General features: G+C 41.9%; 1 protein-coding gene across 3 annotated transcripts in view; it reads left to right on the top strand.

The window, feature by feature from the left end:
* The window catches only part of ZRANB3 (zinc finger RANBP2-type containing 3), a 1006798-nt gene that overhangs the window by 533483 nt on the left and 453265 nt on the right, over window positions 1-20050 (top strand). For all 3 annotated transcript variants that reach the window (XM_053698237.1, XM_053698236.1, XM_053698238.1), the window contains one exon: window positions 9585-9704. In XM_053698237.1, coding sequence (XP_053554212.1) covers window positions 9585-9704 — 120 coding nt within the window. The remainder of the gene's footprint in view (window positions 1-9584; window positions 9705-20050) is intronic.

Raw genomic sequence — 20050 nt, 5'->3', positions numbered from 1 at the left:
TAGAAATGAGGATTTTTCTGACAGAGGCCAGAAAAACAAAACTTCTAGACTCTTGTCGGATACTTCATTCCGTTCCTCTTCCTTCCATAGCTCAGTGCATGGAAGTGATCGGGTTGATGGTAGCGGCAATGGACATAGTTCCTTTTGCACGCATTCATCTAAGACCATTACAACTGTGCATGCTCAGTCAGTGGAATGGGGACTATACAGACTTGTCTCCGAAGATACAAGTAAATCAGAGGACCAGAGACTCACTCCGTTGGTGGCTGTCCCTGGACAACCTGTCACGAGGGATGACATTCCGCAGACCAGAGTGGGTCATTGTCACGACCGACGCCAGTCTGATGGGCTGGGGCGCGGTCTGGGGATCCCTGAAAGCTCAGGGTCTTTGGTCTCGGGAAGAATCTCTTCTACCGATAAATATTCTGGAACTGAGAGCGATATTCAATGCTCTCAAGGCTTGGCCTCAGCTAGCGAGGGCCAAGTTCATACGGTTTCAATCAGACAACATGACAACTGTTGCGTACATCAACCATCAGGGGGGAACAAGGAGTTCCCTGGCGATGGAAGAAGTGACCAAAATCATTCTATGGGCGGAGTCTCACTCCTGCCACCTGTCTGCTATCCACATCCCAGGAGTGGAAAATTGGGAAGCGGATTTTCTGAGTCGTCAGACATTGCATCCGGGGGAGTGGGAACTCCATCCGGAAATCTTTGCCCAAGTCACTCAGCTGTGGGGCATTCCAGACATGGATCTGATGGCCTCTCGTCAGAACTTCAAAGTTCCTTGCTACGGGTCCAGATCCAGGGATCCCAAGGCGGCTCTAGTGGATGCACTAGTAGCACCTTGGACCTTCAAACTAGCTTATGTGTTCCCGCCGTTTCCTCTCATCCCCAGGCTGGTAGCCAGGATCAATCAGGAGAGGGCGTCGGTGATCTTGATAGCTCCTGCGTGGCCACGCAGGACTTGGTACGCAGATCTGGTGAATATGTCATCGGCTCCTCCTTGGAAGCTACCTTTGAGACGAGACCTTCTTGTTCAGGGTCCGTTCGAACATCCGAATCGGGTTTCACTCCAGCTGACTGCTTGGAGATTGAACGCTTGATCTTATCGAAGCGAGGATTCTCAGATTCTGTTATCGATACTCTTGTTCAGGCCAGAAAGCCTGTAACTAGAAAGATTTACCACAAAATTTGGAAAAAATATATCTGTTGGTGTGAATCTAAAGGATTCCCTTGGGACAAGGTTAAGATTCCTAGGATTCTATCCTTCCTTCAACAAGGATTGGAAAAAGGATTATCTGCAAGTTCCCTGAAGGGACAGATTTCTGCCTTGTCTGTGTTACTTCACAAAAAGCTGGCCGCTGTGCCAGATGTTCAAGCCTTTGTTCAGGCTCTGGTTAGAATTAAGCCTGTTTACAAACCTTTGACTCCTCCTTGGAGTCTCAATTTAGTTCTTTCAGTTCTTCAGGGGGTTCCGTTTGAACCCTTGCATTCCGTTGATATTAAGTTATTATCTTGGAAAGTTTTGTTTTTAGTTGCAATTTCTTCTGCTAGAAGAGTTTCAGAATTATCTGCTCTGCAGTGTTCTCCTCCTTATCTGGTGTTCCATGCAGATAAGGTGGTTTTACGTACTAAACCTGGTTTTCTTCCAAAAGTTGTTTCTAACAAAAACATTAACCAGGAGATTATCGTACCTTCTCTGTGTCCGAAACCAGTTTCAAAGAAGGAACGTTTGTTGCACAATTTGGATGTTGTTCGCGCTCTAAAATTCTATTTAGATGCTACAAAGGATTTTAGACAAACATCTTCCTTGTTTGTTGTTTATTCCGGTAAAAGGAGAGGTCAAAAAGCAACTTCTACCTCTCTCTCTTTTTGGATTAAAAGCATCATCAGATTGGCTTACGAGACTGCCGGACGGCAGCCTCCCGAAAGAATCACAGCTCATTCCACTAGGGCTGTGGCTTCCACATGGGCCTTCAAGAACGAGGCTTCTGTTGATCAGATATGTAGGGCAGCGACTTGGTCTTCACTGCACACTTTTACCAAATTTTACAAGTTTGATACTTTTGCTTCTTCTGAGGCTATTTTTGGGAGAAAGGTTTTGCAAGCCGTGGTGCCTTCCATTTAGGTGACCTGATTTGCTCCCTCCCTTCATCCGTGTCCTAAAGCTTTGGTATTGGTTCCCACAAGTAAGGATGACGCCGTGGACCGGACACACCTATGTTGGAGAAAACAGAATTTATGTTTACCTGATAAATTACTTTCTCCACCGGTGTGTCCGGTCCACGGCCCGCCCTGGTTTTTTTTAATCAGGTCTGATAATTTATTTTCTTTAACTACAGTCACCACGGTACCATATGGTTTCTCCTATGCAAATATTCCTCCTTAACGTCGGTCGAATGACTGGGGTAGGCGGAGCCTAGGAGGGATCATGTGACCAGCTTTGCTGGGCTCTTTGCCATTTCCTGTTGGGGAAGAGAATATCCCACAAGTAAGGATGACGCCGTGGACCGGACACACCGTTGGAGAAAGTAATTTATCAGGTAAACATAAATTCTGTTTTTGATTTGAAAATTAATAAAAATATTCAAACAAAAAAGCAAGTTAAAAAAATAATTGAAATCCCCCGTAAAAATCTAATATAGCTATAAAAAATATATTAAACCAGCACGTCAAAACCCCTAATCCACCATCACCCCACATCACAACTGCTAATAAAAGTTATTAACCCCCAATCCGTCCTCCCCCCACAATGCAAACCACTATATAAACCTATTAACCCCTAAAACGCCATCCCCCCACAACGCAAATACCTTAACACCTAAACCGCCAACCCCCTACAATGCACTCTACCTAATTAACCTATTAATATGTAAACCACCAACCCCCCCACAAAGTATCCAATAAAACTATTAACCCCTAAACCACCAACCCCCCACAACGCAAAGTATTATCCTAATAACTAACACCCCTAACTTAACCCCAATTAAAATACACTTACATAAAATAAAAAGATGCTAACTAATACTAAAAAACATAAATTACTAAAAAAACAACAACTTACATTACTTTAAAAGGGCCTTTTGTAGGGCATAGCCCTAAAGATAACAGCTCTATTGCCCTGAAAAAACCCAAAGTACCCCCTAACATTACAACCCCCCACCCACCCAAACCCCTAAAAAAAACAAACAAAAAAAAAACTATCTTAAAAAAACCTAATCTACCCATTGCCGTTAAAGGGCAGTTGTATGGGCATTGCCCTTGAAAGGACATTTAGCTCTTTTACAACCGATAAAAAAAAAAAGCAAAATAAAAAAAAGCCATAATCTAAAAAAAAAAAACACACACCAAAGAAACAAAGAAAACCTAACACTAACCCCAAAATCTGTACTCACCATTGAGTATGGTGTGCTTAATATCGATTTTGTGGTTAGTGTTAAAAAAAATTGGGGGGCGGGGGTGGGGATTAGGGCTTTTTTTTAGTTTTATGGGGGTTTTTTTTAGGACAAAAGAGCTGTTATCTTTAGGGCAATACCCTACAGAAGGCCCTTTTAAGGACTATTTGTAGTTTATGGTTAGATTAGGGTTTTTTTATGTTGGGGTGGCTTTTTTTTATTTTAACGGGAGTATTAGAATAGGAATTACTTTTTTATTTTGGATAATTTTGTTTATTTTTTTGTAATGTTAGCTTTTATATTTTTTGTTATTTTAGTTTTTTTTGAGTAATGTTAGGTTTTTTATTTTGAGTATGGGTAGGTTTTTTAATTTTGAGTAATGTTATTTTTTTTTAGTAATTTTTTATTTTTTGTAATTGTTCCAATGCAGTTAGTATTTTTTATTTTATGTTAGTGTATTTTATCTGAGGTTGTTAGAGGGTTTTAGGTTAGGGGGTTTAGTTATTAGGTTAATACTTTGCGTTGTCGGGTGTTGGCGGATTAGTCGTTAATACTTTTATTAGGTAGTTTGCATTGTGGGTGGTTGGAAGTTTAGGGCCTAATCGGTTTATTAGGTATTTTGCGTTGTGGGGGGTTGGCAATTTAGGTGTTAATGGGTTAATTAGATACTTTACGTTGTTGGGGTATGGCGGTTTAGAGGTTAATCGGTTTATATAGTAGTTTGCGTTGTAGGGGGTTGGCGGTTTAGTTGATTAAAACGTTTGTTAGGTAGTTTGTGGGGGGATGGCGTATTAGGGGTTGATATTGCGCATGCATTAAGTGTTTGTTAAAGCTTCCAGGGAGTTACAGTACTTTTTACTCGGCACAAGGCTTGCTGCACATGCCTTTGTGTGGCAAGGTGAAAATAGAGTAAATTTTCTCCATTCTGCGCTCATAAGTCCTTGTGCTTAATATATAATACTGATGAGCAACGCCAGTTCTATGTTAGCTTATGGGAGTAAAAACTGCGGGCGACGGGTAAAATATAAGCACGTAACTTGTATGCTGCTCCGTATATGTGATCGCTTGATTTGACTAAAAATTGGCGACGCCAGGTTTTGTGGCCATATATATAATCTTGCCACAGATGTTCACATTGAGAACTATAATTATTCACCATGTCATTACTCTCAGTCGAAGGCGGGATCGGGCACAGAATATTTAGTTGGAATCACATTTGTTTTAATATTTGGAAACCATAGTCCCTAGGAGATTAAATAATATGTTTAATTATACTTGCTTCTACCTAGACATACGTTTTGATATATTTGGGCCTCAGCAGTAAGCTGCAGATGCACCTCTCTAGGGCATGTGTTCAAGGAGTCCACGTCTGGTTTCCTCTTTTACTATGCTACTAGTAACATTTCTGTTAAGTCCAAAAGGAATTAACCATGGACTAGGGTTTAAAAGAATATTAACCATTTGTATCGAATACCAGATTAGTGGTAATATACCTTGTTTACAGTTGCTGTAGCAACACAAATCTACAAGAAGAGGATTCAGTGAATATACACATTTTATTCACAGTGGTTTTGAATCATTTGGTCATTGGTAGTTTGTAAGTTATGTCCTATATATGTAGGCTTTGTATTTGATATTGTGACACTACATTTAAAAAACTTTCTGTAATAGATCCGAAACATTATGGTTATGTAGCATTTTTTTAAAATGATTATCAAAGGCTAAGTTTTACTCCAGAGTGAGTGCCTGTCGGATTGTGTAACGAGATTGAATGGCAATTGGGCTGGATGTGTATTTAGCTATGTGTTTAAATATATTTCCACTAGTTGCAGATGAGTTAAACATTTGCCTTTTCCTTCTTAATATAAGGAGAGTCCACGGCTTCATTCCTTACTGTTGGGAAATACTGAACCTGGCCACCAGGAAGAGGTAAAGACACCCCAGCCAAAGGCTTAAATACCTCTCCCACTTCCCCCATCCCCCAGTCATTCTTTGCCTTTCGTCACAGGATGATGGCAGAGAAGTGTCAGAAGATTTCAAATTTGTTCCTTAGGAGGGATGTATGCCCTTTGATATGGGACTGGAGTTTTAAGTAGTCTTGTCAGCCTCTCAGTGAGAGCATTAACGAAAGTTAGAGTCTGGAGATGCAGGGAGAGTCTTCCTGCGTACCCATCCAGACTGCCTACTAACAGCTCCTTAAGCAACCAGTGTTGACGAGTTTCACTTTCTGCTTTTTCTTCACTCAAGTCCATGTCAGGAGCGATGCTACAAGACTGTCACACTTGAGAGGCTGTGTTTCTGTTCCACAGCTGGATTCTGGTAAGATCGTTTCAATTTTTGCATGTCTAAAACGACAGGGTCACAGTGTGGCTCCTTTTATCTTAATAGAATCTTGGGTTAATATCTCCTGAGGGAGGTTATTGAACAGTGGGGATTAATCAAATGTGATTTTTTTTTTTGCTTCTTTATGTGTGATATTTATTGGGCTCATAGACTGTTGTTATGCGGTAATGGAACACACAGGTTTTTACTTTCACTTTGAATGCTGCGCAGCTTGTAGCTTGGCACGCTTTTTCCCATAGCAGGGGCGGTCCTGTCTTGCGCACCACGTGACCGAGTGTGGTCACACTTTCGTTTTCTCTTTCCTGACCAAGCTAGCTGTCGGAAAAGACGTTTGCCTGGGTCTAGGAGGTGGTGAGTGCCCCAGTCATTGGGAGTATAAAGGTGCCGTTTTGTGAGAAATAAAAAAGATTATTTATTCTGTGTCCTACTGTTATTATTGCAAGCTATGGAGGATTCTGGTATGCTTGAGGGTACTCCCTCTATTCCTAATATCTAGTTTACAAAGGTTAGTGTAGCATTAGTTTAAATCCTTGCTACATATACTATCCTGTTCTCACAACGGGATGGATAGTGGTATTTAGTGATTAAGTTAATTAAAAGTGTATATGTGCGCTTTAAACAACTGCAGGGTTAAAATCTCCCTCTATTCCTAATAGTAATACCTGTTTATATTGTGAGGAGGGACAACAATCTAATTTTCGTTCTGAAATGTCCAAACGTCAGCAGTCCTCCTCTAAGCCCGAGCAAACCAAGAGCACTTGGAAGCCTGCTCAATCTTGGAATAAATCTAAGCAGAACAAGAAGCCTGCCGAGACCAAGTCGGCATGAAGGGGCGGCCCCCGATCCGGCGCTGAATCGTGAAGGTGGCAGACTATCGCTGTTTTCAGATGCTTCGTTCAAGGACGTGCAGGATCCATGGGTCCTGGAGGTTATAGCTCAGGGATACAAGATAGGTTTCAAATCTCATCCGCCCAAGGGCAGATTTCTCCTCTCAAGCCTGTCTTCCAGACCAGAAAAGAGGGAAGCTTTTCTGGGGTGCATGCAGGATCTGTCCTCCTTAGGGGTCATTGTCCCAGTTCCTATCGCAGAAAGAGGTATTGGATACTTTTCAAACCTGTTCGTGGTCCTAAAGAAGGAGGGAACTTTCCGCCCGATTCTGGACCTAAAGTGCTTAAACAAATTTCTAAATGTCGCCTCGTTCAAGATGGAGACATTAAGGTCCATCCTTCCTCTAGTTCAGGAAGAAAAGTTCATGACCACTATAGCTCTGAAGGATTTGCCTACCTTCACATTCGAATCCACAGGGATCATTTCCAATTCCTGAGGTTTGCGTTTCTGGATCAGCACTTCCAGTTCATTGCACTTCCGTTCGGTCTAGCTACTGCTCCAAGAATCTTTACAAAGGTTCTAGGGGCTCTCCTGGCTGTCGCCAGAACTCAAGGTATAGCAGTAGCTCCCTACTTGGACAACATTCTGGTTCAAGCACCATCTTTTCGTCTAGCTGAGGACTATTCGGAATCTCTTCTCTCTCTTCGATCTCAAGGATGGAAGATACATTTAGAGAAGAGTTCTCTTATTCCAAGCACCAGGGTAGAATTCCTGGGCACTATAATAGACTCTATATGCATGAGGATATTTCTAACAGACCAGAGACATTGCAAGCTAGCTTCGGCATGTCTTGCCCTCAGGACCTCCTTAAGGCCATATGTGTATGGAGGTAACTGGTCTCATGGTGTCCAGCATGGACATAATTCCCTTTGCCAGGTTCCGTCTCAGACCATTACACCTGTGCATGCTGAGGCAGTGGAACGGCAATCATTTTGATCTGTCTCAACAGATTTCCCTGGACAAGAGATTCAGTCTCTTGGTGGCTCTGTCCAGATCATCTGTCCCGAGGGACATCCTTTCTAAAACAACCTTGGGAGATTGTGACTACGGACGCAAGTCTCTCAGGATGGGGAGCTGTTTGGGGTGCCAAGAAGGCACAGGGCCTGTGGTCTCAGGAGGAACGCTCCCTCCCAATCAACATTCTGGAACTTCGAGCAATCTACAATGCTCTGAAGGCTTGGCTTCTTCTGATTTCGTCCCATTTTATCAGATTCCAATCAGACAATATAAACTTGGTGGCTTACATCAACCATCGGGGGAACGAAAAGCTCCCTATCAATGAGGGAAGTATCTTGGATTCTGAAGTGGGCGGAGACCCACAACTGTTCGTTGTCAGCAATCCACATTCCAGGTGTGGACAACTTTCTCAGCAGACAAACCTTTCATCCGGGGGAATGGTCTCTCTATCCCAAAGTGTTTGTGGAGATATGCAACATGTGAGGGACACCGGAGATAGACCTCATTGCGTCTCGTCTCAATACCAAGCTACCCAGATATGGGTAGAGGTCCAGGAATCCTCATGCGGAGCTAATAGATGCATTAGCAGTGCCTTGGAGGTTCAGTCTAATCTACCTTTTTCGGCCGTTAACACTCTTTCCTTGGGTAGTGGCCCGCATCAAGCAGGAGCAGGCGTCAGTAATACGGATTGTTCCATCATGGCTGCAAAGGATGTGGTTCTAGTGAGGATGTTATCTTCTCCTCAATGGAGGTTATCTTGTCGCAGGGATCTGCTGGAACAAGGTCCTTTTGTTCATCAAAATCTAGATTCTCTGAGGCTGACTGCGTGGAGATAAAACGCTTAGTCCTTGCCAAGAGAGGGTTTTCGGAGAGAGTTATTGTAACTCTCATTCAAGCTCGTAAGCCGTTTACTTGTCGCATCTATCATAAGGTGTGGAGAACCTACTTATTCTGGTGTGAAGAGCGTGGATTTCCCTGGCATAAAGTTAATGTTGCCAGAATTTGGACGTGGTTCGAGCCTTGAAGTTCTATCTTCAGGCTACTAAGGATTTTAGACAAACTCCTTCCTTGTTTGTTGCCTATTTTGGGAAGCGTAAAGGGTAGCAGGTCTCTGCGACTTCCTTGTCTTTTTGGTTAAGGAGTGTTATCCGCTTAGCTTATGAGACAGCGGGACATAACCCTCCTTAGAGAATTACGGCTCATTCTACTAGAGCATTGGCTTCCTCTTGGGCCTTTAAGAACGAGGCATCTATGGTTCAGATTTGTAAGGCATTCCCTGGTCCTCCTTACATACTTTTTCTAAATTTTACAAGTTTGAAGTTTTTGCTTCAGCTGAAGCAGCCTTTGGGAGAAAGTTTGTGCAGGCTGTGGTGCCCTCAGATTAGGGTCCGCCTCTCTTTTGCCCCTCCTGTTATCATTCAGTATCTTCTAGAGCTTGGGTATAAGTTTCCCAATAGTAAGGAATGAAGCCGTGGACTCTCCTTATATTAAGAAGAAAAACATAAATTATGCTTACCAGATAATTTAATTTCCTTCTGTATAAGGAGAGTTCACGGCCCCTGCCTGTGTTTTCCAATGGGCCGCCCCCTAAATTATATTTTTCTTCTGGCACCTTTTATACCATGATATTTCTCCTACTGTTCCTTGTTCCCTCGGCAGAATGACTGGGGGATGGGGGAATTTGGAGAGGTATTTAAGCCTTTGGCTGGGGTGTCTTTGACTCCTCCTGGTGGCGTCTTTGCCTCCTCCTGTGCTCTTACTTTTCCCCTGTGTGCTAGTGGCTTTTAACCATTGACTAGTAAACTAAAATTATATTTTTCTACCTTGGTGTGTAAATATTTACATAGGGAGAGACAATATATTTAGAAATAGAAGGAAAAATCAAGAATCTCCCTTTCGTTGTTATTTTATCCTGTTAATCCCCCTGTTCTTGACATTCACTACATTTAAATCTTGTTTTATGAGAGTTTTTCTAAATTATTTTACTTTTCTTTACAGGTACGGTATATTCGGATTGATGGAAGTGTTCCTTCCTCAGAAAGAATTCACCTTGTCCATCAATTCCAAAATGATCCAGAAACCCGTGTGGCAATTCTGAGCATTCAAGCTGCAGGCCAGGTACTGAATGCAGAGCATAGCCAAACACTGTATATGCAATTCTGGTTTCACAATGGTGTCTTGCAAAAGTGGTAAATAGCCAGTGCTCCATGGATAATGTTTTTTTCTGTGTTTTATCTCATTTTTTTTTACATATAAACATAGCATTTGATGGTAGATAAGAACCATAAAGGCCCATCAAGTCTACCCATATTCCATGTTACTTTTTCTTAGGATAACCTTATGCATGTCCCATGTATTTTTGAAATCCTTTACAGTCTTAGTATTCACTACCTCAATTGGAAGTTTATTCCATGAGTCCACCACCCGTTCTGTTTCGCTACATATACATATGTGTGTGTGTGTGTGCGTGCTTGTGTGTGTGTATATATATATATATATATGTGTGTGTGTGTATATATATGTATGTGTATATATATATATATATATATATATATATATACATATATACAGATGATAGTGGCAGCTCTGACGTCACAGACCACCCAGAACGCGCCCTTGGAGGTTTGGCGGTAATTTTGTTTGTAATTCTGTTTGTAATTTTGCTAGTTAGCTACTGTATTTAAGGAATGCCAATTTTAACTTGTATTAGGTGGTTTAGGTGCTAGGTTACTTTGTGGGTGGTGACATTTGACAAAGGCACATGTGAAGTGCCGAAACGTTATGTTTGTTCATGTACTGGAATAAAGGAAATTGGATAAAGTCCAGTGAGTGCCTGCTTCTTCTTGGGACATTTTATACTTCATTGCAGAGCACCTTGGCAGCTCTAAATTAATGGGGTAAGATTGTGCTGCCCTGTCTGGACTGTATATATATATATATATATATATATATATATATTTAAGGATGATACTGGCAGCACTTATTTGTTTTTAAAAAAAAGGAAAATCCTTTATTGGAGTAACATGGTTCAAATACAAAAATAGCAGCTATGATTTGGGCTCACCTATCAATTAATTATGCTCCTGTGTACATATATTTAACCCTTTCTATAGGTCACACTTTTCAACCTGCTATATCACGCTGTTAACCTGGAGTAAATTACAATTTCTTAAATTACACCTATATAGACATAGATCTGCTTTCTCAACCATTTCACCAATGTTTACAAATTTCACAAAAATACCTTATCTGTATGAAATCCACACTTAATTTTTTTTTTTTAATTCATACACAAAAATAGTTGCTTAACCTATAATAATAAATGATCATAATCAGGATTAAATCCATGTAAATGTAATGTTTCTAGATGTTTGATCCACCAGACTTCTCTTCTTTTGAAAAGCAGCTCTCTTCAATTTGGGAACATGATCTATTATCTGAAAATTTTATTGGCTTGCTGAATGTCGCTCTTGTACCAAATGCGCTGAAACTGGTTATGTGAGGTCCCTATTTCTTATAGAAGACTTATCTGCACTAATCCTATCCTTAACTTGGACATTTCAATATGCAAACGACAAAATTAGTTTGACATGTATTTAAACCTTAAATTTCTCGCTCTTTCCTATCATTAACCTGTGCTATATATTTGGACGCAATTCAAAATCAAATAAGCACCTTTCCTGAACATTACGCAAAGTTCTCATAAATTGACTGTTTGGGATTGAACCAAACACTCTTCATAGATGGTAACTACATTAATGTAGTAAAGTATTATGATCTGTTTTTTATATTACTGCCTGCTTCTCAAAATGGCTCATAAAAAAATTGGCTTATGATGGAGCTACATTGGAGCCTATCGCTGTACCCTTTTCTCCAACATTGGTGTGTCCGGTCCACGGCGTCATCCTTACTTGTGGGAATATCTCTTCCCCAACAGGAAATGGCAAAGTGTCCCAGCAAAGCTGGCCATATAGTCCCTCCTAGGCTCCACCCACCCCAGTCATTCTCTTTGCCGTTGAACAGGCAACATCTCCACGGAGATGGTTAAGAGTATGTGGTGTTTAGTTGTAGTTTTTTTATTCTACTATCAAGAGTTTGTTATTTTAAAATAGTGCTGGTATGTACTATTTACTCTGAAACAGAAAAAGATGAAGATTTCTGTTTGTGAGAGGAAGATGATTTTAGTAGACAGTAACTAAAATCGATTGCTGTTTCCACATAGGACTGTTGAGATGAAGTAACTTCAGTTGGGGGAAACAGTTAGCAGACTTTTCTGCTTAAGGTATGACTAGCCATATTTCTAACAAGACTGTGTAATGCTGGAAGGCTGTCATTTCCCCTCATGGGGACCGGTAAGCCATTTCTTTCATGTAATTAGCAAGAGTCCATGAGCTAGTGACGTATGGGATATACATTCCTACCAGGAGGGGCAAAGTTTCCCAAACCTCAAAATGCCTATAAATACACCCCTCACCACACCCACAATTCAGTTTTACAAACTTTGCCTCCGATGGAGGTGGTGAAGTAAGTTTGTGCTAGATTCTACGTTGATATGCGCTCCACAGCAAGTTGGAGCCCGGTTTTCCTCTCAGCGTGCAGTGAATGTCAGAGGGATGTGAGGAGAGTATTGCCTATTTGAATGCAGTGATCTCCTTCTACGGGGTCTATTTCATAGGTTCTCTGTTATCGGTCGTAGAGATTCATCTCTTACCTCCCTTTTCAGATCGACGATATACTCTTATATATACCATTACCTCTGCTGATTCTCGTTTCAGTACTGGTTTGGCTTTCTACAAACATGTAGATGAGTGTGCTGGGGTAAGTAAATCTTATTTTCTGTGACACTCTAAGCTATGGTTGGGCACTTTGTTTATAAAGTTCTAAATATATGTATTCAAACATTTATTTCTCCAACATAGGTGTGTCCGGTCCACGGCGTCATCCTTACTTGTGGGATATTCTCTTCCCCAACAGGAAATGGCAAAGAGCCCAGCAAAGCTGGTCACATGATCCCTCCTAGGCTCCGCCTACCCCAGTCATTCTCTTTGCCGTTGTACAGGCAACATCTCCACGGAGATGGCTTAGAGTTTTTTAGTGTTTAACTGTAGTTTTTTATTATTCAATCAAGAGTTTGTTATTTTGAAATAGTGCTGGTATGTACTATTTACTCAGAAACAGAAAAGAGATGAAGATTTCTGTTTGTATGAGGAAAATGATTTTAGCAACCGTAACTAAAATCCATGGCTGTTCCACACAGGACTGTTGAGAGCAATTAACTTCAGTTGGGGGAACAGTGTGCAGTCTCTTGCTGCTTGAGGTATGACACATTCTAACAAGACGATGTAATGCTGGAAGCTGTCATTTTCCCTATGGGATCCGGTAAGCCATATTTATTACGATCGTAAATAAGGGCTTTACAAGGGCTTATTTAGACTGTAGACTTTTCTGGGCTAAATCGATTCATTATTAGCACATATTTAGCCTTGAGGAATCATTTTATCTGGGTATTTTGATATAATAATATCGGCAGGCACTGTATTAGACACCTTATTTCTTAGGGGCTTTCCCAAAGCATAAGCAGAGTCTCATTTTCGCGCCGGTGTGGCGCACTTGTTTTTGAGAGGCATGGCATGCAGTCGCATGTGAGAGGAGCTCTGATACTTAGAAAAGACTTTCTGAAGGCGTCATTTGGTATCGTATTCCCCTTTGGGCTTGGTTGGGTCTCAGCAAAGCAGATACCAGGGACTGTAAAGGGGTTAAAGCTTATAACGGCTCCGGTTCCGTTATTTTAAGGGTTAAAGCTTCCAAATTTGGTGTGCAATATTTTTAAGGCTTTAAGACACTGTGGTGAAAATTTGGTGATTTTTGAACAATTCCTTCATGTTTTTTCGCAATTGCAGTAACAAAGTGTGTTCAGTTTAAAATTTAAAGTGACAGTAACGGTTTTATTTTAAAACGTTTTTTGTACTTTCTTATCAAGTTTATGCCTGTTTAACATGTCTGAACTACCAGATAGACTGTGTTCTGAATGTGGGGAAGCCAGAATTCCTATTCATTTAAATAAATGTGATTTATGTGATAATGACAATGATGCCCAAGATGATTCCTCAAGTGAGGGGAGTAAGCATGGTACTGCATCATTCCCTCCTTCGTCTACACGAGTCTTGCCCACTCAGGAGGCCCCTAGTACATCTAGCGCGCCAATACTCCTTACTATGCAACAATTAACGGCTGTAATGGATAATTCTGTCAAAAACATTTTAGCCAAAATGAACCCTTGTCAGCGTAAGCGTGGCTGCTCTGTTTTAGTTACTGAAGAGCATGACGACGCTGATATTAATATCTCTGAAGGGCCCCTAATCCAGTTTGAGGGGGCCAGGGAGGTTTTGTCTGAGGGAGAAATTACTGATTCAGGGAACATTTCTCATCAGGCTGAATCTGATGTGATTACATTTAAATTTAAGTTGGAACATCTCCGCATTTTGCTTAAGGAGGTATTATCCACTCTGGATGATTGTGAAAAGTTGGTCATTCCAGAGAAACTATGTAAAATGGACAAGTTCCTAGAGGTGCCGGGGCTCCCAGAAGCTTTTCCTATACCCAAGCGGGTGGCGGACATTGTTAATAAAGAATGGGAAAGGCCCGGTATTCCTTTCGTCCCTCCCCCCATATTTAAAAAATTGTTTCCTATGGTCGACCCCAGAAAGGACTTATGGCAGGCAGTCCCCAAGGTCGAGGGAGCGGTTTCTACTTTAAACAAACGCACCACTATACCCATAGAGGATAGTTGTGCTTTCAAAGATCCTATGGATAAAAAATTAGAAGGTTTGCTTAAAAAGATGTTTGTTCAGCAGGGTTACCTTCTACAACCCATTTCATGCATTGTCCCTGTCACTACAGCTGCATATTTCTGGTTTGATGAACTGATTAAGGTGCTCGATAGTGATTCTCCTCCTTATGAGGAGATTATGGACAGAATCAATGCTCTCAAATTGGCTAATTCTTTCACTCTAGACGCCACTTTGCAAGTGGCTAGGTTAGCGGCTAAGAATTCTGGGTTTGCTATTGTGGCGCGCAGAGCGCTTTGGTTGAAATCTTGGTCGGCTGATGCGTCTTCCAAGAACAAGTTACTAAACATTCCTTTCAAGGGGAAAACGCTGTTTGGCCCTGACTTGAAAGAGATTATCTCTGATATCACTGGGGGTAAGGGCCACGCCCTTCCTCAGGATAGGCCTTTCAAGGCAAAAAATAGACCTAATTTTCGTCCTTTTCGTAAAAACGGACCAGCCCAAAGTGCTACGTCCTCTAAGCAAGAGGGTAATACTTCTCAAGCCAAGCCAGCTTGGAGACCAATGCAAGGCTGGAACAAGGGAAAGCAGGCCAAGAAACCTGTCACTGCTACCAAGACAGCATGAAATATTGGCCCCCGATCCGGGACCGGATCTGGTGGGGGGCAGACTCTCTCTCTTCGCTCAGGCTTGGGCAAGAGATGTTCTGGATCCTTGGGCGCTAGAAATAGTCTCCCAGGGTTATCTTCTGGAATTCAAGGGACTTCCCCCAAGGGGGAGGTTCCACAGGTCTCAGTTGTCTTCAGACCACATAAAAAGACAGGCGTTCTTACATTGTGTAGAAGACCTGTTAAAAATGGGAGTGATTCATCCTGTTCCATTAAGAGAACAAGGGATGGGGTTCTACTCCAATCTGTTCATAGTTCCCAAAAAAGAGGGAACGTTCAGACCAATCTTAGATCTCAAGATCTTAAACAAATTTCTCAAGGTCCCATCGTTCAAGATGGAAACCATTCGAACTATCCTTCCTTCCATCCAGGAAGGTCAATTCATGACCACGGTGGATTTAAAGGATGCGTATCTACATATTCCTATCCACAAGGAACATCATCGGTTCCTAAGGTTTGCATTCCTGGACAAACATTACCAGTTTGTGGCGCTTCCTTTCGGATTAGCCACTGCTCCAAGGATTTTCACAAAGGTACTAGGGTCCCTTCTAGCGGTACTAAGACCAAGGGGCATTGCAGTAGTACCTTACCTGGACGACATTCTGATTCAAGCGTCGTCCCTCCCTCGAGCAAAGGCTCACACGGACATCGTCCTGGCCTTTCTCAGATCTCACGGCTGGAAAGTGAACGTGGAAAAGAGTTCTCTATCCCCGTCAACAAGGGTTCCCTTCTTGGGAACAATTATAGACTCCTCAGAAATGAGGATTTTTCTAACAGAGGCCAGAAAGACAAAGCTTCTGGACTCTTGTCGGATACTTCATTCCGTTCCTCTTCCTTCCGTAGCTCAGTGCATGGAAGTGATCGGGTTGATGGTAGCGGCAATGGACATAGTTCCTTTTGCGCGCATTCATCTAAGACCATTACAACTGTGCATGCTCAGTCAGTGGAATGGGGACTATACAGACTTGTCTCCAAAGATACAAGTAAATCAGAGGACCAGAGACTCACTCCGTTGGTGGCTGTCCCTGGACAACCTGTCACGAGGGATGACATTCCGCAGACCAGAGTGGGTCATTGTCACGACCGACGCCAGTCTGATGGGCTGGGGCGCGGTCTGGGGATCCCTGAAAGCTCAGGGTCTTTGGTCTCGGGAAGAATCTCTTCTACCGATAAATATTCTGGAACTGAGAGCGATATTCAATGCTCTCAAGGCTTGGCCTCAGCTAGCGAGGACCAAGTTCATTCGGTTTCAATCAGACAACATGACGACTGTTGCGTACATCAACCATCAGGGGGGAACAAGGAGTTCCCTAGCGATGGAAGAAGTGACCAAGATCATTCTATGGGCGGAGTCTCACTCCTGCCACCTGTCTGCTATCCACATCCCGGGAGTGGAAAATTGGGAAGCGGATTTTCTGAGTCGTCAGACATTGCATCCGGGGGAGTGGGAACTCCATCCGGAAATCTTTGCCCAAGTCACTCAACTATGGGGCATTCCAGACATGGATCTGATGGCCTCTCGTCAGAACTTCAAAGTTCCTTGCTACGGGTCCAGATCCAGGGATCCCAAGGCGGCTCTAGTGGATGCACTAGTAGCACCTTGGACCTTCAAACTAGCTTATGTGTTCCCGCCGTTTCCTCTCATCCCCAGGCTGGTAGCCAGGATCAATCAGGAGAGGGCGTCGGTGATCTTGATAGCTCCTGCGTGGCCACGCAGGACTTGGTATGCAGATCTGGTGAATATGTCATCGGCTCCACCTTGGAAGCTACCTTTGAGACGAGACCTTCTTGTTCAGGGTCCGTTCGAACATCCGAATCTGGTTTCACTCCAGCTGACTGCTTGGAGATTGAACGCTTGATTTTATCGAAGCGAGGTTTCTCAGATTCTGTTATCGATACTCTTGTTCAGGCCAGAAAGCCTGTAACTAGAAAGATTTACCACAAAATTTGGAAAAAATATATCTGTTGGTGTGAATCTAAAGGATTCCCTTGGGACAAGGTTAAGATTCCTAGGATTCTATCCTTCCTTCAAGAAGGATTGGAAAAAGGATTATCGGCAAGTTCCCTGAAGGGACAGATTTCTGCCTTGTCGGTGTTACTTCACAAAAAACTGGCAGCTGTGCCAGATGTTCAAGCCTTTGTTCAGGCTCTGGTTAGAATCAAGCCTGTTTACAAACCTTTGACTCCTCCTTGGAGTCTCAATTTAGTTCTTTCAGTTCTTCAGGGGGTTCCGTTTGAACCCTTACATTCCGTTGATATTAAGTTATTATCTTGGAAAGTTTTGTTTTTAGTTGCAATTTCTTCTGCTAGAAGAGTTTCAGAATTATCTGCTCTGCAGTGTTCTCCTCCTTATCTGGTGTTCCATGCAGATAAGGTGGTTTTACGTACTAAACCTGGTTTTCTTCCAAAAGTTGTTTCTAACAAAAACATTAACCAGGAGATTATCGTACCTTCTCTGTGTCCGAAACCAGTTTCAAAGAAGGAACGCTTGTTGCACAATTTGGATGTTGTTCGCGCTCTAAAATTCTATTTAGATGCTACAAAGGATTTTAGACAAACATCTTCCTTGTTTGTTGTTTATTCAGGTAAAAGGAGAGGTCAAAAAGCAACTTCTACCTCTCTCTCTTTTTGGATTAAAAGCATCATCAGATTGGCTTACGAGACTGCCGGACGGCAGCCTCCCGAAAGAATCACAGCTCATTCCACTAGGGCTGTGGCTTCCACATGGGCCTTCAAGAACGAGGCTTCTGTTGATCAGATATGTAGGGCAGCGACTTGGTCTTCACTGCACACTTTTACCAAATTTTACAAGTTTGATACTTTTGCTTCTTCTGAGGCTATTTTTGGGAGAAAGGTTTTGCAAGCCGTGGTGCCTTCCATTTAGGTGACCTGATTTGCTCCCTCCCTTCATCCGTGTCCTAAAGCTTTGGTATTGGTTCCCACAAGTAAGGATGACGCCGTGGACCGGACACACCTATGTTGGAGAAAACAGAATTTATGTTTACCTGATAAATTTCTTTCTCCAACGGTGTGTCCGGTCCACGGCCCGCCCTGGTTTTTTAATCAGGTCTGATAATTTATTTTCTTTAACTACAGTCACCACGGTACCATATGGTTTCTCCTATGCTATTATTCCTCCTTAACGTCGGTCGAATGACTGGGGTAGGCGGAGCCTAGGAGGGATCATGTGACCAGCTTTGCTGGGCTCTTTGCCATTTCCTGTTGGGGAAGAGAATATCCCACAAGTAAGGATGACGCCGTGGACCGGACACACCGTTGGAGAAAGAAATTTATCAGGTAAACATAAATTCTGTTTTGCCTTGACTCAGAATGTTCAACATTCCTTATTTTTCAGACAGTCAGTTTCATATTTGGGATAATGCACTTGAATTAATCATTTTTTTCTTACCTTCAAAAATTTGACTCTTTTTCCCTGTGGGCTGTTAGGCTCGCGGGGGCTGAAAATGCTTCATTTTATTGCGTCATTCTTGGCGCGGACTTTTTTGGCGCAAAAAATTCTTTTCCGTTTCCGGCGTCATACGTGTCGCCGGAAGTTGCGTCATTTTTTGACGTTATTTTGCGCCAAAAATGTCGGCGTTCCGGATGTGGCGTCATTTTTGGCGCCAAAAGCATTTAGGCGCCAAATAATGTGGGCGTCTGATTTGGCGCTAAAAAATATGGGCGTCGCTTTTGTCTCCACATTATTTCAGTCTCATTTTTTCATTGCTTCTGGTTGCTAGAAGCTTGTTCTTTGGCATTTTTTCCCATTCCTGGAACTGTCATTTAAGGAATTTGATCAATTTTGCTTTATTTGTTGTTTTTTCTCTTACATATTGCAAGATGTCTCACGTTGCATCTGAGTCAGAAGATACTACAGGAAAATCGCTGTCTAGTGCTGGATCTACCAAAGCTAAGTGTATCTGCTGTAAACTTTTGATAGCTATTCCTCCGGCTGTTGTTTGTATTAATTGTCATGACAAACTTGTTAATGCAGATAATATTTCCTTTAGTAAAGTACCATTGCCTGTTGCAGTTCCTTCAACATCTAAGGTGCAGAATGTTCCTGATAACATAAGAGATTTTGTTTCTGAATCCATCAAGAAGGCTATGTCTGTTATTTCTCCTTCTAGTAAACGTAAAAAATCTTTTAAAACTTCTCTCCCTACAGATGAATTTTTAAATGAACATCATCATTCTGATTCTTTGGACTCTTCTGGTTCAGAGGATTCTGTCTCAGAGATTGATGCTGATAAATCTTCATATTTATTTAAAATGGAATTTATTCGTTCTTTACTTAAAGAAGTACTAATTGCTTTAGAAATAGAGGATTCTGGTCCTCTTGATACTAATTCTAAACGTTTAGATAAGGTATTTAAATCTCCTGTGGTTATTCCAGAAGTTTTTCCTGTTCCTAATGCTATTTCTGCAGTAATTTCCAAAGAATGGGATAAATTGGGTAATTCATTTACTCCTTCTAAACGTTTTAAGCAATTATATCCTGTGCCGTCTGACAGATTAGAATTTTGGGACAAAATCCCTAAAGTTGATGGGGCTATTTCTACCCTTGCTAAACGTACTACTATTCCTACGTCAGATGGTACTTCGTTTAAAGATCCTTTAGATAGGAAAATTGAATCCTTTCTAAGAAAAGCTTATCTGTGTTCAGGTAATCTTCTTAGACCTGCTATATCATTGGCTGATGTTGCTGCAGCTTCAACTTTTTGGTTGGAAACTTTAGCGCAACAAGTAACAGATCATGATTCTCATGATATTATTATTCTTCTTCAGCATGCTAAAATTTTTATCTGTGATGCCATTTTTGATATTATCAGAGTTGATGTCAGGTTTATGTCTCTAGCTATTTTGGCTAGAAGAGCTTTATGGCTTAAGACTTGGAATGCTGATATGGCTTCTAAATCAACTCTACTTTCCATTTCTTTCCAGGGTAACAAATTATTTGGTTCTCAGTTGGATTCTATTATCTCAACTGTTACTGGTGGGAAAGGAA

This window comes from Bombina bombina, chromosome 1 (genome assembly GCF_027579735.1).
Source record: "Bombina bombina isolate aBomBom1 chromosome 1, aBomBom1.pri, whole genome shotgun sequence".
NCBI lineage: Eukaryota > Metazoa > Chordata > Amphibia > Anura > Bombinatoridae > Bombina > Bombina bombina.
The sequence above is the reverse complement of the archived record's forward strand: the minus strand, read 5'-3'. Positions and strand labels throughout refer to the sequence as shown.